This window comes from Leptodactylus fuscus, chromosome 11 (assembly GCF_031893055.1).
Source record: "Leptodactylus fuscus isolate aLepFus1 chromosome 11, aLepFus1.hap2, whole genome shotgun sequence".
NCBI classification, from domain to species: Eukaryota; Metazoa; Chordata; class Amphibia; order Anura; family Leptodactylidae; genus Leptodactylus; species Leptodactylus fuscus.
In genome coordinates this window covers 6,644,042-6,670,628 of record NC_134275.1, presented here as the reverse complement: position 1 = coordinate 6,670,628, position 26,587 = coordinate 6,644,042, and the positions used below count along the sequence as shown (strand labels likewise).

At 44.3% G+C, this 26,587-nt stretch overlaps 1 protein-coding gene across 2 annotated transcripts in view; it reads right to left on the bottom strand.

Annotated features, from left to right (window-relative positions):
* The window catches only part of IL13RA1 (interleukin 13 receptor subunit alpha 1), a 35,414-nt gene extending 32,739 nt beyond the window's left edge, over positions 1 to 2,675 (bottom strand). For both annotated transcript variants that reach the window (XM_075260819.1, XM_075260820.1), the window contains exon 1: positions 2,397 to 2,675. In XM_075260819.1, the coding sequence (XP_075116920.1) occupies positions 2,397 to 2,481 (85 nt within the window). In that variant the 5' untranslated portion in view covers positions 2,482 to 2,675. The remainder of the gene's footprint in view (positions 1 to 2,396) is intronic.
* Positions 2,676 to 26,587: the final 23,912 nt, after the last annotated feature.

The following is a 26,587-nucleotide window of genomic DNA, read 5'->3' as shown; positions in this document are numbered from 1 at the left end:
GCTCGGTCGAGGTCTTCGGGGGGGCATGTCAAAAGTCCGCCACGGGGCCGCACCATTCCTAGTTACCCCACTGCTGTTACTGTATTATCCATGCTGCCGTTTCCCCATGGTGGGATCACTAAAGAGTTATTATGTCTCTCTTATGTTCTAGTCATTGCTAATAGAGACTACTCCTACTATCCCGGTGGGGCAGTCACTACCCTTTGTGGGGGTGAAGGTCCCTCTACCCCGGTTTCACTCCACATACAGCCCGTTAGAGAATCAGAACCTTATCTCACGCTGGTTATTGTTATAAAACTGCGGCTACAGTCGCTCATGTCTGTTACAGATAAATCTTGATATAAGACTTGTTCTTACTTGGTAAGATTAGCCAACATCCTTCACTTTGATCACTAGTATTATGTAAATTCTTAACCAGGTACACTTAAAGACATCGAGCAGAAAGGTTTCATGTCTGCACCTCCCACCTGATTGTATTTTGCACTACTTTTGCACATACTGCACTTACTTATTGCACTGAGGACTCCTCTCTTTCTAATAATAATTCATTTTTAATAAAACTGGATCTTGAATTTAATATTTATTTTAGATTTCTCTTCTCTTTACTATCAATCCCACAATGTTTCAGCACAGCACCATATGGGGAGCTAGAGACAGTATCAGCTCTACCTGCTGGGAATATACTGTGAATATCCTCCTAAATAATGTAATGTACACTATAAGTATATAGTCAGGGAGGACGCACTGTGATGTCCATTATTATAATCATCATCAGCGCTGTGATGGTAACGTCTTGCACCCCCTTTTCCAAACAACCCATACAATTTTATCATACAGGGTGCACCAGCAGTGTGCTAAACTTCTGTCGTGATCTAGCTCAGGTGTAGCAGAGTTAAGCGCACGGCCAGCTCTTCTGCATCTCAGGTGTAGCAGAGCTCAGCACATGGCCAGCTCTTCTGCATCTCAGGTGTAGCAGAGTTAAGCGCACAGCCAGCTCTTCTGCATCTCAGGTGTAGCAGAGCTCAGCGCACGGCCAGCTCTGCTGCATCTCACGTGTAGCAGAGTTCAGCGCACAGTCTGCTACACCTGAGATCGGACCACAATGGAGACTGCTGTGGACCGATCTTAGACTCTGCCTCCTCATAGACGAGCCTCCGGCAGAACCAGCGTTGATTGGCCCAGTGCTGTACTCTGTATGGTATTCGGCCAATCAATGCTGGTCAACACATTCCTATGGGAAAAAGTCAGCTCCCGCATTATTAGTGGTGTAATACAGGTACTTGTGCGTGTTAGATGCCCCCAGACATGCTTCCCCTGCTGTCCCAGTTGCATTTCAGGGTGTTGTCATCATTTGCTGGGGTGTCATAGTGAACTTGGTGACTCTCCTGAGTCGAAGTGTCGTTTCCCCTGAAACAAAGCTTTTCTCCCCATAGACTATAATGGGGTTCAATATTCATTCGAATAGTCGAATATTGAGGGGCTATTCCAAACGAAATCGAATATTTCACTGTTCGCCCATCTCTAATAAAGATTTATAGGTGCCAAATAGCAATATTAATATCTTGGTATCTAGTTCCCCCCAAAAAAATTTAACACTAAATAGACAAATACAATCCATGACATATGTTTCGGCATTTTCTCACCTTATGAAGTGAAGGCATAGCGCTAACATATTACACCACTTTATAAGCCTATCGATGATTGGTCGGACCGATCCTAATGATTTTATATAAAGTGATACCCAATCAATTTATAAGATGAAAAAACCCATTGAATAAATATTAATATTAAATAATTTTATTATAATAATTTTATTATAATATTATTTAATTAATAAAGAATAAGAATAAAGAATAATATAGCTGAAAGCTGGGAAGGCACAGTTATATCAAGCAATTCTGTAAGAAAAAAACTTCTAGACAATAAACTAAAATAAAAGTAAAAAAAAAAAAATGTCTATGACAGGTGTGCACAACAGCTGTATACATCCTAGTGGTGTGAATGTAGCCTGAGGACTCAAAGATGGAGAGGAGCAGCCAAGAGGAGCAGATTTAATAAAATCTCATCCGCATCCTGCGCTAGCAATCTGCACCAGGCGTTTACACTACAGGTGATCATGTCTTACCCTGCACCGGGTCAGAATGGCCTGAACAATTCCCTCGCTGGAGATAGAATCCAGCACGATACAATCTTGCAACTTTCTGAAATATGTGGCTTAAAAGTTCCAGTACAAAATAAACTGTTTGTAAATGGAGGATCGAAACATCTGTGCTGAAGAAAGAGTTAAATGACAAATCCAGCTCTGCTACATCCAGCTGTGTTTGCACTCACTGAACCCGTATCACTATCACCTGAATGGAAACAATGTAGAAAAACTGGAAATAAATACCACTCACTGAATTCAGATGCTGTAGACGGTGCGGCCACCATCCCCAGAACGAATAACCGTAAAAGTGCAGAGAAAGGGACGTTCGGCTTCATGTTTTTGGGCACTTTTTGCTACTAAGACAATGATCTGAGAAGTTGCTGCTTCTTCGTCTTCTGGAGCTTCTGCTCTTTGTGAGTCATTAGTAGAGAAGTTACGGAAAACGCTCATGTTCCCAGAAAACTAACTTCCTGGCATTTTCTACGTCAGCCATGACGGCCCCGTCTCCTCCTACCATGATATGATTTCCTCCTGTGCTCGAATCCTAAACCTCCCTGCCTTAATGTCAATGTGACTGACCAAGTTGTATCCACAGTCTGATCATAGACGGGGCTGCGAAACCACAGACCTGTAGTCATGTGACTCGTGGAAATTCCCGAATAGGATTGTGTCCTTCATTGTTACATAATTACAAAGAAAGTAAAAGTTAACCCCTTATAGGAATGTATCACCTTATTTCATTTACAAACACCAGATAGTGAAATATGTCCCTTTTTTTTTTTCCAATCTGATTAGAGATTTTTTTATTCTATTTTCCATCCGTGATTCTGGGGACTGCACCTCCTCTGATCTGTTAAAGGGATCCTATCAATTAAACTTAATTTTTTCTGCCTATCATGTAGGAATAGCCTTAAGAAGGCCTTTAGATGTCTTCTCCGCGCCGCTGTTCCATAGAAATTCCGGTTTTCACCGGTATGCAAATGAGTTCTCTCGCAGCACTGGAGGCGGTCCTCAGCACTCAAACCACACTGAGGGCGTCCCCAATGCTGTGAGAGAACTCTCCAGCGACGCCTCCATCTTCTTCAGGAACAGGTCTTCTTTGCGTCTGTTTGAAGCCAACCCCCGGAAGAAGACTTGTTCCTGAAGAAGATGGAAGCGGTGCTGGAGAGTTCTCTCGATGCATTGGGGACACCCCCAGTGCTGCTTGAGCGCTGAGTACCACGCCCAGTGCTGCGAGAGAACTCATTTGCATAAAGATGGAAAACTGAATATCTACCGAACAGCGGCGCGGAGAACACAACGAAAGGTAGGAGAAGAATAGCCTTTCTTAAGGCTATTCCTACGTGATAGGCAGAAAAAAAGGGATTCTAATGATAGGGATCCTTTTAACAAAAATCCAAAAGTGTGCCTCCATCTTCTTCAGGTACCGGTGTCATCCTCCAGCCTGGCTTTCAATCTTCTACGCATGCGCAATCGGCTCTGCCTGGCATTTTTTTGTGGCCGCTTATGCAAGCTCTTGTAGTAAGCGTCCACAAAAAAATGGCCGCGTGCAGGTGCAGTCGCAGGTGCAGAGCTGATTGAGCATGCATAGAAGATTGAAAGCCAGGCCGGAAGATGACGCGTAGAAGGCGGTGCCTGAAGAAGATGGAGACGGCACTGGAGAGTTCTGAAGTGCAGAAGGAGCACTGGGGCCCGCCCCCACTGATGGGAGAGAACTCATTTACATAAAGACGGAAAACGGAATATCTAGCGAATGGTGGCGCGGAGAAGACATCTAAAGGTAGGAGAAGAATAGTCTTTCTTAAGGCTATTCCTGTTAGAAAATAAAAATGGATTCTAATGATAGGATCCCTTTAAGGGGTTAAAATGTAACTACCTCCTTCAATACAGCGGAAAATACAACTGTAGAGGAGCTTTTGTACGTCGAGTTGTATTTTGGGAACATATAAATGATTTCTTAGCTGATATTGTAATGATTTTGTAATAAAAAAAAAATAATAATAATTACAGCGGCAATAGAAGCGACTCCACTGATCTGAGTTATGTCGTGTGGAATGTAGCTTTCATAATATGTTATTTATTAATGTATAAATGTGAAAGAGTGGTGGAAAATGTGGTTTTCAGACAAGTCCTGTGAATGTGTGACATTATCTTCTCTGATAATATAAGAGTAGATTTCATCTCCCAACAGTCAATGGAGATCAGATATAAAAACGTCTACGAAGTGGCCTCTATGGGGAGACACCAGAGCTGGTTGGTGAGTCACAAGTAGGGAGACGGTTGGATAGAAGTGATAATAAAGCAGACAGTGCGCAGATAATGAGCTTATTGCATCGTTCTACTGTCGGATATAGCTGTACGATATAAAAAGTACAGGGTACAGGATAATACACACAGTGATGTCACAGTACAGGATAATACACACAGTGATGTCACAGTACAGAGATAATACACACAGTGATGTCACAGTACAGGATAATACACACAGTGATGTCACAGTACAGAGATAATACACACAGTGATGTCACAGTACAGGATAATACACACAGTGATGTCACAGTACAGGGATAATACACACAGTGATGTCACAGTACAGGGATAATACACACAGTGATGTCACAGTACAGGGATAATACACACAGTGATGTCACAGTACAGGATAATACACACAGTGATGTCACAGTACAGAGATAATACACACAGTGATGTCACAGTACAGGATAATACACACAGTGATGTCACAGTACAGGATAATACACACAGTGATGTCACAGTACAGAGATAATACACACAGTGATGTCACAGTACAGGGATAATACACACAGTGATGTCACAGTACAGAGATAATACACACAGTGATGTCACAGTACAAGGATAATACACACAGTGATGTCACAGTACAGGGATAATACACACAGTGATGTCACAGTACAGGATAATACACACAGTGATGTCACAGTACAGAGATAATACACACAGTGATGTCACAGTACAGGGATAATACACACAGTGATGTCACAGTACAGAGATAATACACACAGTGATGTCACAGTACAGGGTAATACACACAGTGATGTCACAGTACAGGATAATACACACAGTGATGTCACAGTACAGGGATAATACACACAGTGATGTCACAGTACAGAGATAATACACACAGTGATGTCACAGTACAGGATAATACACACAGTGATGTCACAGTACAGGGATAATACACACAGTGATGTCACAGTACAGAGATAATACACACAGTGATGTCACAGTACAGGGATAATACACACAGTGATGTCACAGTACAGGATAATACACACAGTGATGTCACAGTACAGGATAATACACACAGTGATGTCACAGTACAGGGATAATACACACAGTGATGTCACAGTACAGGATAATACACACAGTGATGTCACAGTACAGGATAATACACACAGTGATGTCACAGTACAGGATAATACACAGTGATGTCACAGTACAGGATAATACACACAGTGATGTCACAGTACAGAGATAATACACACAGTGATGTCACAGTACAGGATAATACACACAGTGATGTCACAGTACAGAGATAATACACACAGTGATGTCACAGTACAGGATAATACACACAGTGATGTCACAGTACAGGATAATACACACAGTGATGTCACAGTACAGGATAATACACACAGTGATGTCACAGTACAGGGATAATACACACAGTGATGTCACAGTACAGGGATAATACACACAGTGATGTCACAGTACAGGGATAATACACACAGTGATGTCACAGTACAGGATAATACACACAGTGATGTCACAGTACAGAGATAATACACACAGTGATGTCACAGTACAGGGATAATACACACAGTGATGTCACAGTACAGAGATAATACACACAGTGATGTCACAGTACAGGGATAATACACACAGTGATGTCACAGTACAGAGATAATACACACAGTGATGTCACAGTACAGGATAATACACACAGTGATGTCACAGTACAGGATAATACACACAGTGATGTCACAGTAAAGAGATAATACACACAGTGATGTCACAGTACAGAGATAATACACACAGTGATGTCACAGTACAGGATAATACACACAGTGATGTCAGTACAGGGATAATACACACAGTGATGTCACAGTACAGGATAATACACACAGTGATGTCACAGTACAGGATAATACACACAGTGATGTCACAGTACAGGATAATACACACAGTGATGCCACAGTACAGAGATAATACACACAGTGATGTCAGTACAGGGATAATACACACAGTGATGTCACAGTACAGGATAATACACACAGTGATGTCACAGTACAGGATAATACACACAGTGATGTCACAGTACAGAGATAATACACACAGTGATGTCAGTACAGGATAATACACACAGTGATGTCACAGTACAGAGATAATACACACAGTGATGTCACAGTACAGGATAATACACACAGTGATGTCACAGTACAGGATAATACACACAGTGATGTCACAGTACAGGGATAATACACACAGTGATGTCACAGTACAGAGATAATACACACAGTGATGTCACAGTACAGGATAATACATACAGTGATGTCACAGTACAGGATAATACACACAGTGATGTCACAGTACAGGATAATACACACAGTGATGTCACAGTACAAGGATAATACACACAGTGATGTCACAGTACAGAGATAATACACACAGTGATGTCACAGTACAGGATAATACACACAGTGATGTCACAGTACAGAGATAATACACACAGTGATGTCACAGTACAAGGATAATACACACAGTGATGTCACAGTACAGAGATAATACACACAGTGATGTCACAGTACAAGGATAATACACACAGTGATGTCACAGTACAGAGATAATACACACAGTGATGTCACAGTACAGGATAATACACACAGTGATGTCACAGTACAGAGATAATACACACAGTGATGTCACAGTACAAGGATAATACACACAGTGATGTCACAGTACAGAGATAATACACACAGTGATGTCACAGTACAAGGATAATACACACAGTGATGTCACAGTACAGAGATAATACACACAGTGATGTCACAGTACAGGATAATACACACAGTGATGTCACAGTACAAGGATAATACACACAGTGATGTCACAGTACAGAGATAATACACACAGTGATGTCACAGTACAGGATAATACACACAGTGATGTCATAGTACAGAGATAATACACACAGTGATGTCACAGTACAGGATAATATACACAGTGATGTCACAGTACAAGGATAATACACACAGTGATGTCACAGTACAAGGATAATACACACAGTGATGTCACAGTACAGGATAATACACACAGTGATGTCACAGTACAGAGATAATACACACAGTGATGTCACAGTACAGAGATAATACACACAGTGATGTCACAGTACAGGATAATACACACAGTGATGTCACAGTACAGGGATAATACACACAGTGATGTCACAGTACAGGATAATACACACAGTGATGTCACAGTACAGGGATAATACACACAGTGATGTCACAGTACAGAGATAATACACACAGTGATGTCACAGTACAGGATAATACACACAGTGATGTCACAGTACAGAGATAATACACACAGTGATGTCACAGTAAAGAGATAATACACACAGTGATGTCACAGTACAGGGATAATACACACAGTGATGTCACAGTACAGGATAATACACACAGTGATGTCACAGTACAGAGATGATACACACAGTGATGTCACAGTACAGAGATGATACACACAGTGATGTCACAGTACAGAGATGATACACACAGTGATGTCACAGTACAGAGATGATACACACAGTGATGTCACAGTACAGAGATGATACACACAGTGATGTCACAGTACAGAGATAATACACACAGTGATGTCACAGTACAGAGATAATACACACAGTGATGTCACAGTACAGAGATAATACACACAGTGATGTCACAGTACAGAGATAATACACACAGTGATGTCACAGTACAGGATAATACACACAGTGATGTCACAGTACAGGATAATACACACAGTGATGTCACAGTACAGGGATAATACACACAGTGATGTCACAGTACAGGATAATACACACAGTGATGTCACAGTACAGAGATAATACACACAGTGATGTCACAGTACAGGATAATACACACAGTGATGTCACAGTACAGAGATAATACACATAGTGATGTCACAGTACAGGATAATACACACAGTGATGTCACAGTACAGGATAATACACACAGTGATGTCACAGTACAGAGATAATACACACAGTGATGTCACAGTACAGGATAATACACACAGTGATGTCACAGTACAGGATAATACACACAGTGATGTCACAGTACAGAGATAATACACACAGTGATGTCACAGTACAGAGATAATACACACAGTGATGTCACAGTACAGGATAATACACACAGTGATGTCACAGTAGAGGATAATACACACAGTGATGTCACAGTACAGGATAATACACACAGTGATGTCACAGTACAGAGATAATACACACAGTGATGTCACAGTACAGAGATAATACACACAGTGATGTCACAGTACAGAGATAATACACACGGTGACATCACAGCATATTACCATGATGTCATATGCAGCCATTATGATGTAAAGTAATAGATGTGCATTTGTTCTTCCATCATCCATAGTTATCACTTTGCACTGTAGGGGGGGCTGTGACAATGCCCCCCTTACTTCTATGCCCGCTACCCCGGTAGTGACACCCATAGTAAGCAGCAAATGATTCTTTTGTATGTGTTTTAGGATATAAAATTACAAGCACAACTTTGGTACAATATTGAAGACATAATGCCAAGTTTGCCCTTTTTGAACTTTTAAAAATATAATTTTCCGCCTCCCCCGCACACCCACACAAATCCTGACAAGAATAACACTTGTTCACCGACACACATGTAATACAGCTGATGGCAATAACGGAGGTCTTGTCTCTAGAGGATAGCACGGGACTGACATCCTCAGCATCTGGCGGTATTACAGCTGTCTGCAGGCCGATCTTACATATCAGGCTGGACATAAAAAACAAAAACCCGGACCAAAGAGATTATCAAAAAATATAAATTTTATTAATCTAAAAATATACAAACATATAAACATAAATAATCATAAATGGAGGAGCTGAAGTGTCCACACCAAATGAGCAGGTAGGAATGTGGCATGTAAAAATGTACTAAATCAGCTGAGGTGCCAAACATACCAAAACAGCAAATATATATAACCCCATATACATATAAAGAAGAGTGAACAACAAATGCCTGAGTGAATGTGAGAGTAAAGTAATAAATCATCACATAACTGCAACGTGCAACTCTAAATGGAAGAAGTGAATAAACACTGAGGTAAGATATAAATTACTGTGAAACCCAATAAATACAAAACGTAAAATAATAAAGGTATGCATGGAACTCCCTGTAAAGCTGTTACCTATACCACATACACAGCCTGCCCACGCCCGACGCGCGTTTCGCTCAAAAAGAGCTTCGTCAAGGGACCAGGCTGGACCTAATGTATGTGCAGGCTGATCTGCCAATCTATAAGGGATGGTTTGTAGCCATAAAGGCTCCTACTCCTATTAAAGGCCCCTACACTGCATTATTATTAGGTTGTTTGGTCTTCACAAACTCCCTTCAACCCCTCCCGGCTGGTGACATTTTTCAATTTTGACTCCACCAACCCTCGGGGGGCCCTTTCAAACCCAAAAACTTTTTTAATTTTCTGTTCTCGGAGCCATAGGATGTCTTAATGTTTCCGGGACAAATTTTTCTTTTATTACTATTTTTTTTTTAATTTTATTTAATTTTTTTTATATTTTACTAGCATCTGCCCGCAACTTTGTCCGCGGATTGGCGGTGGCACTGAGCCGCGTAGAGGCAACCCTTCTCCCATGCTCCCCCTGCCTCACAGACTTGATGGCACCAGTATATAACCAGTGAGGGATCTAAGATGATTCCTTTAATGTAATGGTTGTAATAAATGAAGGGGGGGGGGGGGGGGGTTACTGATATTATAGATAGGGGTCAGATCTTCGTTGCTTTCACCTTTTGTACCAGAAGGAACATTAAACAAGTGGTTATTGTTCTTGGAGAAGATGATCCTGGGGTTCTGCAGAACATTGCAGCCGATCAGATCCTCCATGTCACCAGAGATCTGCAATGAAGAAACTGGGGCGCAGAGTCCAATAATTCCTGATCCCCTGCAAAAAAGGATTGGTCCTTACCACCATGAACCAACTACTGTATAACCCAGGTTATAATGACCAGCAGTGACTGATTGTATGTCACTTATATGTAATATTACGCTGCTCCATGGTAAGCCGTGACCAGTTATATTTTTGTATCTGCAGATCTCTATTCCAGAGCGGGGGTCTCGCTGTGTCTACAATGAATATAGAGACAACTGGAGGTCTACCACAGGTCAATGACATGGTGAACACCTCCCCAGGATCACAAGACCTGCTCTTCAGAGACAAATTCACACCATGCCTGTGATTGTTCCGGCATCTCAGCAGGTCGCTGGGACACTATAACAATGAGCGTGTTCTTGGCATTGACGATTCGCATGCTCCGGCGTTTCGGCAGCTCTAAAGCTGGCCTGCCGCTGTTTCTTGCACTGTGCCTGGGATTGTTCAGGCATCTCAGCACCTCGCTGGAACATCATATATCCAGCAGATATCGGACGCTATTTCCACAACTTTATGGGGAAACCTGCTAACTGCTAAACAAGCGAGAAGTTAGAACATAAGATACAATCTAACAGTTTGTCTTCACTATTATTACATATGATAAAACTGTTACTTTGTATCTCAGTGAGACTTGGTCATGTGATCTTGAAAGCAAAAGGTGCAACCTGTTGTTATAAGCCATAAGGAAAAGATTTACCCGAAACATAGAAGTCGCTGCAGGTCGTGTTCTGTGTACGGGAATAATGTGACTAAATAAACACTGACGCTTTCATCTTCGCTTAGTATTTCTGCTGGATATTTCTTGTTGCTCCTAAATTTATGGGTCACTCCCCTCTGGGTCAACAATGAAGAGCGAGAATGCCTGGAATGTGAAAGGCTAAGCCGACTACTTGATCTTTCTATTAGTGCTGGCTCGGCAGGGCTCCAGACACTAGGAAGCCGTACTGTAGATTTTAAAGAGGTTTAGTAGAAGAATAATATTGTTGACCTTCTCTTAATACATCAATATCAAAAAACGTGAAGGGCTGACACCCAACACCCCCACCGATCAGCTGTTTGAAGGGGGTGTAGTATTCTTAGAAGCGATGGAGCCTCATCACTTATAGCAGAGCCATACATTATATAGTGGCCGTGCTTGGTACTGCAGCTCAATCCAGTCCATTTGGATGGGACTGAGTGGCAACAAATGGATGAGACATATCATGCCTGAAAGAGTAATTGGTGCTTGCGAGTACCAAGTGGGAGTGGGGGATGTCAGACTGTCACTGATCAGATATAGATGGACCGCTAGGGGCCCTGTCCTTACCCTGACTATCGCTGCAGACTGCGGCACTGAAATTAGGTGTTGGACGAATCAAAATTCATCACGCGAGGTTCGCCCTGTGGTTTCATTCAGACCGCACAGGTTCTAACAAAAACTGCCATTATACTCTTGGTCTCTTCAGAAAATTCTATCAAAAATGGAGAATCCTGATGAGGAATTCCGGCTTCATGGCCAAAAAAAATCCATGACACTGGTCAGCAGCACTGAACAAAAAATTGCTGCCGTCGATGGTTTGCCTGCTCTGGCATTTGGGTTGCTGAACTTGTTCCTCACACCGTGCCTGTGATTGTTCCGGCATCTCAGCAGCTCGCTGGGACACTATAATAATGAGTGTGTTCTTGGCGTTGATGATCCGCATGCTCCGCTGTTTTGGCAGCTCTGAAGCTGGCCTGCCGCCGTTTCTTGCACTGTGCCTGGGATTGTTCTGGTATCTCAGCGCCTCGCTGGATCATCATATAATCAGTGTGTTGTTGGTGTTGATGATCCGCCTACTCCGGCGTTTCGGCAGCTGTCAAGGTGGCCTGTCGCTGAACTTGTTCCTGGCGCTGTGCCCGTGATTGTTCCAGCATCTCGATGATTCACAGAGAAGAACTCTGTGACTTCTGGCTCCTTCATAGCTGTAGTTGTGACAAATTAGATTCTCTTTTTCCAGGCGTGTTAAAAATTGGCAAACTGCCAATTTGGATTAAACGTGTTTGCCCATGTTTGTCAGTACTGGAGCAGATCAGATAATATGCTAATGTATCTACACACTGAGGGTTAGCGTGTGTTTACACAGAGAGATAACAGTCCTGGCTGAGATAAGGCTGCTGCAGGAACAGTAGTATGTGAACATAAATTCATAACTGTCATGAAACCATGTAATTTACCAGGATAAAGAGTAGCCGATGTGTTAATCGAGGTTGCAATCTATCTGTGTGCCGAATTTCATTCAGCCGTTTCTGCGTGATTGAGGAACAAACACACAAACTTTCACATTTATAATATTAGTAGGATTATGAAGAGCAATTTGCCCCGCAAACGTTGTCTTCATAAGAACTCTGAGCAGAAAAATAAAAAAAGTTATGGAGTTTGGAAGGAGTCACTGGCCGGGTAGGGGTTAAAGTTAATATGAACCCTCCGCCACAGTTGCAACATATAGTTAGTTAATCTTTTGGTTTGCCGGGATTCCAGTCCATGGAAGAGCCTGTAGTTAGGCCGCAGCGACCAAGGACGACTCTAAGGCCACCCATGGGGGCAATCAATCTCATTATATGTCACTAATTTGTAAGAGCCCAGCTGCTATGTCAGATTTATAGAAGTTGTGAACCGACAAATCCCCCAGATGCTTGTAATAGTACATACGGTAGTACATCTCCGGATTCCAGGCCGTTTATATGCTCCAATAAATGAATGAAAGGCCGACTTTATGCAGCAGTTCGCTGTCACTATAGTACGCAATATAAGAACATATAGATTATGATGTGTGACAAATACACCCCACGAGGGGCAATCTGGTGCAAAAACCAGGCAAACTCAGGAAATCCAGAACTCTAGCGGATTGACGAAACATTCTGTGGTGTGCAGCTTAAGAAACCAAATTCACACCTGTTGTGCACAAGTTCCCACTGACAAAATCTGTTAACCGCACCTTCCTGTCAGGGTTATGGTTTCCTCAAACTCTACCCAGTTTGCTCCTTTGCTAGCCGTGACACTGGTTCAGGCTTTAGTTATTACAATCTCTCTTTCCTGGAGGTTTCACATTGTGCAATCTTGTTCTTTCAGAAAACTGTGACAATTCTCCATGTTGGATAAACGATAAAGGGTGTGATCGCAGAGTCCCTAGGATCCCGCTGACCACTTAAAAAGGATCCACAAGAGGTTTTCGGGAGCGGTGGTGATGCGCAAGCATTATGCGGTGCATGGGACTGAACATGTGTCACCACCACTTCTGTATGGCGTGGAATCCCTTGCAATCATACATTTATTAGGCCCAGTTCTGCACTTGTGTTTCATTTCGGGGTGCCAACAAACAGAAACCTATCTGCATAAAAAAGCGGTTACTTAAAGTCGGGAAAACCCTGGAGTGTAATGATAGCGGGACGTTCGTGGGACCATGGGCCTCACTTACTGATCCCCGCTCCTGATCACAGTCGCCTCTGCTTCCTATCCTATCCTACTAATTCCTTTCCTACTAATATTATAAATGTACTATGTATGTATGTATGTATGTATGTATGTATGTATGTATGTACTAATATTAAGTTTGTGTGTTTGTTACTGAATCACGCAAAAACAGCTAAAGGGATTTGGATGAAATTTGGCACATAGATAGTTTGTAACTTCGATTAAAACATCGGCTGCTTTTTATCCCGGTAAATGAAATGGCTTCACGACTGTTATGAATTTATGTTCACATACTATACCCTGTTTCCTCAAAAATAAGAGTGTCTTATATTATTATTATTATTTATATAGCACTATTAATTCCATGGTGCTGTACATTATTATATTAATCCCATGGTGCTTTACATTTGGGGGTTTACATACAATACACAAAATATACAGGCAGATATAATACTAACAGTGACTGACTGGCACGGTGGGGTAGAGGGCCCTGCCCGCGAGGGCTTACAATCTATGAGGGAAGGGGGTAGAGACAGAAGGAGAGGCGGAGACTGTACAGATGGCGGTGCGGTGATAGTGTTATTGGGGGGTGTAGGCCTTCCTGAATAGATGAGTCTTCAGCGCCTTCTTGAATCCTGTGATTGTGGGGATCAGTCTTATGTGTCTTGGTAAGGAGTTCCAGAGTATGGGGGATGCACGGGAGAAATCATGGAGGCGGTTGTGTGCGACAAGAAATATATGAAATATATGACCTGTCTTATTTTCGTGGGATGTCTTATGCAGCAGCTGGAGCGGGGAACAATCAGCAGTCATGCCGGCACTTCCTTAGCGGAGCACTGACATGACTGCCGGTTGTAGGTGGTCCAGGAGGTGAAGGGGGGTGTGTCTTATTTTTGGGGAAATAGGGTATTACATTGCACTTGCAGAAGCTTATCTCAGGTACCAGGGCTGTTATCTCTCTGTGTAAACACTCAGCTAACCCTCAGTGGCTTGTGTACAAGCATTTGCATATTGTCAAGAGGACAGCAAAATCTTACATGTAGGATTTAGCGGTCCGCTTAAAACATCAGACATCTTTTTAAACGCACACTTAAGGACACCCACGGACACTAAAAGACACAACATGGTGTCCCATTTAAAATAATGCAAAATGTAAACGGACGCAGCTTTAGTCCGATGCTAAAATCTTCAGCGGACACCGACGCTAGTGTGAACGCCCCCTAAAACGACAAGAGCTATGAAGGGGTCAAAAGTCACAGAGATCTCCTCAAGTGGAGGCGATGGAGGGGGGGGGGATCATCGGTGCCAACAACATGCTCATTATATGGCGTCCCAGTGAGCTCCTGAGACGCCCGAACAATCACGAGCACAGCACGAGGAAGGAGTCCAGCAAGGGCCAGCTTAAGAACTGCTGAAACGCTGGAGCAGGTGGATCATCAACACCAAAAACGCGCTCATTATATGGCGTTCCAGCGAGCTGCCGGAACAAACACAGGCACCGCGTGAGGAACAAGTTCAGCATCAGGACAGCTTAAGAGCTGCTGAAACGCCAGAGCAGGCAAACCATCGACGGCAGCAATTTGCTGAATATAGGCGAATCGTCGACGCCAACAACACGCAGCCGAAGTCATGGGAAGAGGCGAGTGTGAGAAGGATTCCCCCCACCCACCAAGAAAGTGCTGGGTTAGCTAGTCTGAGCAGGTCTTAGTATTCGGCCCAAGATCGTACTAACTTGCAGAATACAGGGAACGTCATATGTTCCACATAGTTAATGCCGTAAAAATGAAACCCACAAGAAATTGGCGTAAATGCCGTGTTTTTTTTCCCAATTCCACCTCATTCAGAACTCTTTCCCGGCTTCCCAGTACATTGTACAGGATATTAAATGGTGCCAGTACAAAAGTACAATTTGTTTCACAAACAATAAGTCATCATATGACGGTGAACTGAAAAATTTAAAAATGATGGCTCTGGGAATAGAGAGGGGGGAAAAACGGAAATGGCAATACGAAAATTGGCAGAAGCACGAGAGGGTTCTGAGCGTTTCCTCTCCTGCCATAGCGTCGGTTTCTCTTCTAGATAACCCTGTGACTGCCATCCATCTCTGCCCCCCTTGGCTTCAGTGACATCGCCCACTTAGTCACACTTTGAGGCAACAGAAGGCCGCCACTTTCCTGTCCACAATGATGCCAAAATGTATGGTGTCGGCATTTACAACCAATTTATGAACAACGTTTTGAAAGACGTGTACCAGAATGGGCCGGGTCCAACTTTACGACAGATTTAAGACAGAACAGTACAAATGTGCCGCAACATTTCTTGCACAATGTATACCAAGTTTAAGATGGCGTAAAGATTCAATTGAGACAGAATTTTGGTGCATTGGTGCATGGGCAATGGAGACAGATTTTGTGATGCATTGGAAAGGGAGACAGAACTTTGAGGCGTCAGAATGTAAGACGGATTTATGAAGGTCCGTAGGACAGATTTATAAGTATATAGAAACTACAAACGGGATTCAACAATATTGCTAAATATGTCCCTCTATCTGCCTTTGTCTGAAGGTGGCCCCCTGCTCTTTTGGGCTATTTCACACGGGGATAAGCCCCGTGCATTTTGGTCCTGATTCTGATGCGGGAAGCCGCATCAGAATTGGACCAAAATGCACCTGTCACGACTGTTGCAGCTTCCAACAGTTGCGGCTTCCCCCTGTGGAGTTGGCTCAAATGAATGGGCCTAGACCGGAGGGTGCTGCCACAAGGCGGACGTCAGGGCTGACTTAGCTGAGGAATCCGCCTGCAGAAAGGGTGGCCTGGTGTAGCAGAGCTCAGCGCACACTCAGCTCTGCTACATCTCTGGTGCAGCAGAGCTCAGCGCACACTCAGCACTGCTACGTCTCTGGTGCAGCAGAGCTCAGCGCACACTCAGCACTGCTACGTCTCTGGTGCAGCAGAGCTCAGCGCACACTCAGCACTGCTACGTCTCTGGTGCAGCAGAGCTCAGTGCACACTCAGCCCTGCTACATGTCGGGTGTAGCAGAGCTCAGTGCACGGCCAGCTCTGTTACATCTCAGGTGTAGCAGAGCTGTGCGCTCAACACTGCTACATCTGAGATCGGACTGTGGACCGATCTTAGACTCCGCCTCCTCCAACACTCAGCTCTGCTACATCTTTGGTGTAGCATAGCTCAGTGCACACTCAGCTCTGCTACATCTCGGGTGTAGCAGAGCTCAGCGCACGGCCAGCTCTGCTACATCTGTGTGCTCAACACTGCTACATCTGAGATCAAACCACAATGGAGACTGCTGTGGACCGATCTTAGACTCCGCCTCCTCCGGCAGAACCAGCATTGATTGGCCGAATGCTGTACTCTGTATGGCATTCGGCCAATCAACGCTGGTCAATGCATTCCTATGGGAAAAAGTCAGCTCCCAGATATCTCAAGCTGACAGGGATCCTGACGAGATAGTGGCGTAATACAGGCAGTTGGGCATGTTAGATGCCCCCAGACAGGCTTCCCCTGCTGTCCCAGTTGCATTCCAGGGTGTTGGCATCATTTCCTGGGGAGTCATTGTGGACTTGGTGACTCTCCTGAGTCAAAGTGTGGCTTCCCCTGAAACTAAGCATTTTCCCCATAGACTATAATGGGGTTCGATATTCGTTCGAATAGTCGAATATTGAGGGGCTATTCGAAACAAATATCGAATCTTGAATATTTTACTGTTTGCTCATCTCTACTAACAACATGTCATATACTGTGAACCGCTGCATCATACAGTTGTGCAATAGGATAGGTGTGCTATTACAACATACAATAAATTAAAAAAAAAACCACTGAGATCAAAAATTACTATGATCGTAAGAGCGAGAAGGATTCCTATCGCCCCCACCCCTTCCCATCAAGGCTTCACCTGTCTACAGAACAGGTGAGAACAGATAGAAGAATTACCAGACAATGACTAGTGAGCCGCTCTGAGCTGACACCTACTATAAATCTTGTGTAATGTGTACGGTGTTTCTGTCTATTGGTGTGTATATACCCCTATCTACTGGCATACCCCGTATAGCTTCTGCTCTGGTTTATGGTATTGTATCGGCGTGTACAACCTGCACGTTCAGCCTAAGGCCCTAAGGGATGAGCCGCAGGTATAAAGCGATAGTTTGCAGAGTTTTCCTGCGCGGTATGAAGTATGAAATTGTCACCTTTTGTCATCGGTTTGTCTGTTCCCCTATACGCCATACATTTACAAAGAAACAACGTTTATGAAGAAGCTGAGATTCTTCTTTCCTGCTCATGACAGTTCAGAGGAATATAAAGGGGTGTATTGGTTTGGGGTTTCTACAAAGTAAAGTTACTCATTTTTCCAGTGTACTTCAGTATCAGTTCCTCAAGGTTTTCTGCTTACTGACCATCATTTACCTCCCATGGACATAAACCTGTTCTGGTTATGTATTGGTTGCACAGTTTGTGGACAGACTACAGGGTAGAACTCAGATCAGTGCACTGCAGAAAATGTATATATGACTAGCTGGTACCCGCGACTTGGTCTGCGGTGATTGTAGCAGTGGGTATATACAGGCGCGGGTAAGGTTTTCGTAGTGTGTATAAGGTATGGGATATGAAATGTAAGTTTGTATCTTGTTTTTGCTGTAATTCAGAGAATACATGAGACTTTTGTGTTGAAGTGATTTTGTATTTGAGCTGCTATATATACGGTGTTGTGAGAAACTTTACATAGTGTCTTTGGGACAGAAGTATTTGAAGTTAACCCTTTCCCGCCGATGGCATTTTTTGATTTTCGTTTTTGACTCCCCTCCTTCTAAACCCCATAACTTTTTTTATTTCTCCGCTCCCAGAGCTATATGAGGTCTTAATTTTTGCGGGACAAATTTTTCTTCCTGATGCCACCATTATTTATTCTGTATAATGTACTGGGAAGCAGGGAAAAAATTCAAAATGGGGTGGATTTCAAGAAAAAATGCATTTCTGCGACTTTCTTACAGGCTTTGGTTTTACGGTGTTCACTGTGCAACCAAAATGACATGTCCCCTGTATTCTGTGCTTCGTTACGATTCCGGGGATACCAAATTTATATGGTTTTAGTTACATTTTGACCCCCTAAAAACAAATCCAAAACTGTTAAAAAATTTTTTTTCGAAAAGTCGCCATATTCCGACAGCCGTAACTTTTTTATACGTGCATGTACGGGGATGTATAGGGCGTCTTTTTTTGCGGGGTCGGGTGTACTTTGTAGTTCTACCATTTTCAGGAAATGTTATTGCTTTGATCATTTTTTATTCAAATTTTTATCAGAATAAAAACAGTGAAAAAACGGCGGTTTGGCACTTTTGACCATTTTTCCCGCTACGGCGTTTACCGAACAGGAAAAATATTTGTCTAGCTTTGTAGAGCGGGCGATTTCGGACGTGGGGATACCTAACATGTATGTGTTTCACAGTTTTTAACTACTTTTATATGTGTTCTAGGGAAAGGGGGGTGATTTGAATTTTTAATCCTTTTTTTTTTTTTGTTTTTAATATTTTTTTTACTTTTTTTAAACTTTTTTTTTTGCATTTATTAGACCGCCTAGGGGTATTGACATGGGTGGGCGGTGTCGCGGATTGTCAGAGCGGTGGGGGTTGGCAAACATGGCTGCTCCGGAGCGTTATAGAGCGCCTCCTGGAGTATTGTTAAGGTGAGGGGCAAAGTGGTAAAGTATATGTATATGTGATTGTGTGGGGTTAGGGGCGAGGCTGTAGAGGGCAATAGGAATTTTGTGGCTTGCTATGGTCCAAAGTGTGTGAGATTGCAGAGATGGTGGTGTGAGTTTGGGTTTTGTGGGGGTCCTGGGAAAAACGTATGTGCGCTATTGCGACGAAAAGTAGCCTACTGCGCAATGGGGTGTATTAACTATGTTTGTGGAAAATTTCAGCCAAATCGGTCAAGCGGGTTTTGCGTGATTGACTAACAAACATCCGAACACACAAACCCACAAACATCCAAACTCACAAACTTTCACATTTATAATATTAATAATAATAATAGGATGAAGCTAAGCTTGTATACCTGACCATGGCTCCTTTGACCTTGTCCAATCCCAACCAGTTCCTTTGTGCACTGTTTTGTGCACCACTCAGTGGTGAAGCCTTGTGTGCATCCACATAACATAATGTCCCTTCAGTGCAGTATGCAGTATATATGCAGTATAAGTGGCCTCCACACAATGTAGTGCCCCCAGGGGGCCTTATACAATGGAATGACCCCCTCCATGGTCGTCACACAGTATAATGTCCCCCCAGTAGTCCCCACACAGTGCAATGTTTCCTTGTGTCTCTCATCTTGTTTTGGTCCCCATTTATATGCTCCACACAGTAGTATATGCTCCATGGTGATACCCACACAATATAATATGCTCCACAGTGTCCCCCACACAGTATAATATGCTCCACAGGGTCCCCCCACAGTATAATATGCTCCACAGTGTCCCCACACAGTATAATATGCTCCACAGTGTCACCCCACAGTATAATATGCTCCACAGTGTCACCCCACACAATATATTATGCTCCACAGTGTCACCCCACACAGTATAATATGCTCCACAGTGTCACCCCACACAGTATAATATGCTCCACAGTGTCACCCCACACAGTATAATATGCTCCACAGTGGTCCCCACACTGTATAAAATGATCCCAAGAGCCCCCTAGAGGCGCTTCAGGTGAACCCCACCAAATTCGATGAATATTCATGAGATTTGTCACTTTGGTGCTATTATTATATTCTGGGACGTGATTGGGCCTGATGTCATTATGCCAGTGCACCCCATGTGACCTCTAAGGCCCAATCATAGGCCACAACAGTGCTGGGCTCCATTCCATTAACAATATTTACAACAGTTGGGGAACTAGGCATCTCCAGCTGGCCGCGGGCCTTGTACTCGTCGAGGCCTGGTCGCACCCCCTGCGGAAATCGGCGGTCACTTTTAAAGACCCATTCAAATGAATGATGATCGCCGGGTAGATGTCCCCTGTCCACTTTCTTTGGACTGAAGATGGAAACCTGGCAGAATGGCACAGGGCTTACACCGTGGGCAAGTGTGAACGCCCTCTCTAACTCCTCCTTTTCCAGTGTCCGGAGTCTTCTTTTAGTTGCGACTGCAGGACCTTTTGGTGCTCCATATGACCTATCACAGTAACAAGAGTACATGGAGCCTCCTCCATTTGCCGGTGCAGGAGGAGGCCGGCTTCCTAGTTGGTAAGTGGAGTGGCCCACCTGGAAAAGTTTCCAGTAAACTATATTACCAATCCGCCACTGCCTTTAGGTCACTTTCATAGGGTCAGTATTTTGCATCTGTATTTGTAAGCAAAAACAAAAGAGGAGATGCAAATGTTTCCATTATATCTTTATCTATACAGCTTCCACTTGTGAGTTTCACTTACAAATACTGATGCAAAATACTGACCAAATACTGGCCCTGTAAGGTCACCTTAGTCTAGTGCTATATGATATATAGTGCGGTGGCTTTAGGTATGGCAGCACTGCCCCATAGTAGTATAGCGCCGCAGTACCTAAAGCTGCCACTATACTTTGTGCGGCGAACGAGCAGCACGGTCTCCCAACATCTAAACTTTGCCGAAGCAGCTGATCTGCAGGGGTCCTTGACGTTGGAACCTTGCAGATCTAATATAGGATCTTTCTAAAGATACACCATCAATATTAGGCACAGTCAAGGTTTCTAAAAAGTAGTACAAGAAATTAGATAACGGTATAAGATACTTAACACTAGTCCAAGTCATTAACAATACTTCTCACAAGTAGCCTTCCTGTGAGACGCGACATATCTATTACGGTAGAAGACATATTGCCATTGTTCTTGGGCATAGCACGCTACCCTGGAAAACTTCATTGTTCTTAAGCGGAAATTAAAAAAAAAAAAAAAAAAAAGTTTTGAAGTTAGCAACTCAATTCCAGCAGTCCTTGCAGTTGGATGGAATCGTGCAGCTGCGGAAACAGGGAGCCGACTGTAACTATAGAGAAAGACAAAGTCATAAGAAATGTGCATAGCCCAAATGTAATCTGAATAGCCCACAATACTATAGAAAGGTAAAAGCAAAAACAAACCTCCCAACTTTTGAACAACAGAAAGAGGGACAAAATGTGTGCACAAATTTAGCCCCGCCCACTTTTATATTGACTCCGCCCGTTCCCATTCATTTTTCAAGTCTCCCGACACAGTATAATCCTCCTACAGTCACCCGCACATTACATGTCCCCCTTCCAACTGCCCCACAGTATTAAATCCCTCTCCTGGTGCCCCAGTTTAAACATGAAACTGGATCAGCTGGAGGGGGACATTAGCAATGGGGGTAGTTGGAGGGGGCAATAAATAAATGGCAGATGAAGTGGGACATTAAACGGTGGGCAACTAGAAGCAGACATTAAACCGTAGGGGTAGATGGAGGGTGACATTAAACTGGGGGCAACTAGAGGCAGACAAGTCCCCCTCCAGCTCCTCCCACAGTTTAATGCCCTCTCCAGTTGTCCCCCAGTTTTAGTGCCCCCTTTATCTGCTCCATTTCATGTCCCCTCCTCCATCTCTGAACCCGGTTTCATCTCCCCCCTCCATTTCTCGCTCAGTTTCATATCCCCTTTCATCTGCCCCCATTTTCATGTCCCCCCTCCATCTCTGCCCCCAGTATAATGACAAACACACACAGACAGACAGAGACACACACTCACTCTCTCTCTCTCCATCTCACATCCCCCTCCCTTCTCAGTACCTTACACAGATCTCTTCTCTCTTCACTGCACGGGACACTGACACGCCCACCTAGTCATGTGACCGTGTGATGTCACACAAAGTCCTTGAACCATAGTAAAGCGTTCCTCCAATCACCGCAGCCTCTTATCTGTTATAAGAGCAGGCGGTGATCAGAGGAGAGATTGAACAGTAAATGTCAGGATACGGAGTCGCCGCGGTCTCCTTGCTGCGCGGCGACTCCCCGGGAGACGTGTTAAGAGTTCTATTGGTTGTGCTTAGGTGATTAAGGGTTAATCTTTTCCTTGCTCTCAGTTCTCCATGCCATTAGCCATCACAGGTGTTGTGGGTGGTTTTCTCTGCTGCTATTTAAACCCCACCCAGGCATGGATCCTTGCCAGCCATTCACTTAGTGTTTCCTGGTCTCCTCCAGATATCCAGTCTGTGTGTCTTTCTGTCTGTTTATTGGTTACTGTATACCCGGCTTGTATTTGACTATTCCTTGTCTTCTGATTTGGTACTTTATTCTGATCTCTTGGCTTAACCTCTTGCTTGTCCGACCCCGCCTTCTCTTCTGTGTTTTTGCTGGGACTTTTTGTTCTCCCTTGTTCTATGCTATTTTGTCTTTGGTTTTGCATTGCATTTTACACTGGCTTTCTGCTTAGGTGTCACCCGCGTTACTCCAGCCCCTAGCACTTTCAGGGCCTCCTCTTCCCTGACCCTAGCCGTCTGGACAGTAGCATAGGAGCCATGGTAGGCGCACTTCAATTAGGAAGTGCATTGGTCTGTCTCATCTCAGATCTACAGCACAGTTCTAGCTGCAGGGCCTACGACCCCTTTTGTCATTAGTTGCACAGTGTTGCTTTCCCAGCTGTGTCACTCTGCACTGCCTGACCCTGACTCCAATCCTTACAGTAAATCATTAAAGGGACATAGCGGGACACATAGGGCAGGAAAGTGTGAGTGTCCCGCGGAAATCGGGACGGTTGGGCGGTATGCAAAAATGTACAATTGTAAGGAAATAATAATGAACAAAGCACAATAGATAGAGTCCAAGGAGGTATAACCCGAACCCCTGTATTTACCATCAGACAAAGCAATCATTACTTAGGACTACACGATCATATTCGGACCAAGTGTTTATACCGATCAGCTGACCACAACATGAGCCAAAGAAAACTCCTATCAATATCAGAAGTGCTGGCACAAGGGGCTCAGCGCCAGAATAATCCGCTGAACATGCTCCTTCCTGGCACATCCCCTCCTCCACACATATGTAAGAGAAAAGAGAGAGTCACCGAGTGCACTAAGTGCAGTATTAAACTGTCGGGATGGGTCAGGTCTTGACTTATAACAACGACCAATTGGCCTCTCACCTGATTGTGATGAAACACAACGCCCAAGGTCTGGGTTGTCTAGTAGGTAGTGCAGGCAAGAGTGGCAGCAGCTCCTTAAAGGGATTCTACCACTAAAACACTTTTTTTTCTAGTTGCCACGTCGGAATAGCCTTTAAAAAGGCTATTCGTCTCTTACCTGTGGAAGTACTCTCCGCCGCGCCGTTCGTTCAAAATACCGGTTTGTACCGGTATGCTAATTAGTTCTCTCGCAGCGATGGGGGCGTCCCCATCGCAGGAGCAGCGATGGGGGCGTCCCCATTGCAGCTCGAAAACCGACCGCAGCGCCGCCTCTCTGGTCTTCGGTGTCCTCCCCTTGCTTCTTCAGCGTACTGTCGGACGCCTGCGCAGTACGCTCTGTTCGGCGAAGATTGCCAAACGTACTGCGCATGCGCGAAATTGCGGTCCCAGCCATAGTGCGGGCACCGCACTTTCGCGCATGCGCAGTACATTCGGCAAGCTTCGCCGAACAGAGAGCATACTGCGCAGGCGTCCGACAGACGCTGAAGAGGCAAGGGGAGGACACCGAAGACCAGAGAGGCGGTGCTGCGGTCGGTTTTCGAGCTGCAATGGGGACGCCCCCATCGCTGCGAGAGAACTAATTAGCATACCGGTACAAACCGGTATTTTGAACGAACGGCGCGGCGGAGAGCACTTCCACAGGTAAGAGACGAATAGCCTTTTTAAAGGCTATTCCGACGTGGTAACTAGAAAAAAAAAGTGTTTTAGTGGTAGAATCCCTTTAAACATACACCGGAAAACCGGGAAGTAGACGTAGCAACAGGGAGAGAGTAGGGTCCGCGCTCAGAGGTCGTGCATAAAGGGTCAGGGATCGATCATGTAGATGAGAGAAATTTTATTGCAATAAATACAGTACAGCGTTTCGGGTTAAAAGGAACCCTTTTTCAAGTGCAAAATTTCACTGTGTGCGTCACTTTACTGTAGCTTCCTCTCCTCCATACAGCAGACATCTTCTATAAGACACAATGAATCCTGCACATAATGGCCACTGAGTCGTGGAGCAGATTTTAGCACCGAGAGTGACGCGGGTAGCCGCCTGCCACGACTGTCGCGGCTTCCAACAGTCGCGGCTTCCCCATCCGGAGTCAGCTCAAATGAATGGGCAGACTGCAGAGGTTACTGCCGCCAGGTGGACGCCGAGGCTCAACGAGACGCATAAGCCGCCTGAAGAAAGGGCAACCCGAAAAAAAAGTAGTCTGGCGGTTTACATAGACCGCCATTGTGAGGGGGAGGATTATGACGAGATTACGCGCCATAAACTGCCCCCTTAATCCCTGTGTGAACGAGCCCTAAAGGTTTACTTATTTTGCTGTTTTTTTTCTGAATAAACTGGTTTGCTACAGTTTTTTTGTCCCTGTCTCTCACAGGTTGGGTTTGCACTAATGTTGCTACCGAGGGACCACTATCGGATTCTATACTGGGTGAAGGGGCCATTACACGACATTATATTGTGTGTAAATAAGGCATTTTACCATGTGAGGGTCAGGAAAGGGGGCGCTATACCATGTGGGGGTAGAGGGGCCCAAGTCAAAAGTTTGCTATGGGGGCCACTTTTTGCTAGTTACTAGAGATGAGCGATCAGCGTTCGATTGAGTACACGTTCGATCGGATATCAGGCTGTTTGAGATGTTCGATTCCAGTTGAACACCAGGTGGCAAACTCGCTAAAAATTCGATTCCCCTCTCACCTTCCCTGGTGCTTTTTTTGCACCAATAACTGCGCAGGGGAGGTGGGACAGGAACTATGACAATGGAGGCATCGGAAAAAAAAAAAAAAAATCGGAAAAAGTAATTGGAATGTAACTGTGAATTATGTGACTGTGAGACAGGGACAGATGTACAGGCAGGGTTAGCTAGGGATTACCTTTATTTAGGAGGGAATGTTACGCACCCAGCTCTTTGGGGCTCTATCTGGTCGGGATCCCTGTCAGCTTGCAAAATGCAGGAGCTCACTTTTTCCTATAGGAATGCATTGGCCAGCGTTGATTGGCCGAATGTCATACAGAGTACAGCATTTGGCCAATCAACGCTAGTTCTGCCGGAGGAGGCGGAGTCTAAGATCGGTCCACAACAGTCTCCATTCTGGTCCAATCTTAGACTCCACCTCCTCACAGACGAGCCTCCGGCAGAACCAGCGTTGATTGGCCGACTGCTGTATTCTGTATGGCATTCGGCCAATCAATGCTGGTCAATGCATTCCTATGGGAAAAAGTCAGCTCACGCATATCGCCAGCTGACAGGGATCCCGACGTAATACAGTGACTTGGGCATGCTAGATGCCCCCAGACAGGCTTCCCCTGCTGTCCCAGTTGCATTCCAGGGTGTTGGCATCATTTCCTGGGGTGTCATAGTGGACTTGGTGACCCTCCTGAGTCGAAGAGTGGTTTCCCCCTAAACGAGTATTTATTCCCCATAGACTATAATGGCGTTCGATGTTTGATCGAACAGTCGAGTATTGAGAGGCTATTCAAATCGAACTTCAAACATTTCACTGTTCACTCATCTCTACTAGTTACGCCCCAGGCAGAACATACCACTGCTCACTGCTATAAGGACCATAGCGAGAAGCTGAACCCCTCTTATTTCCC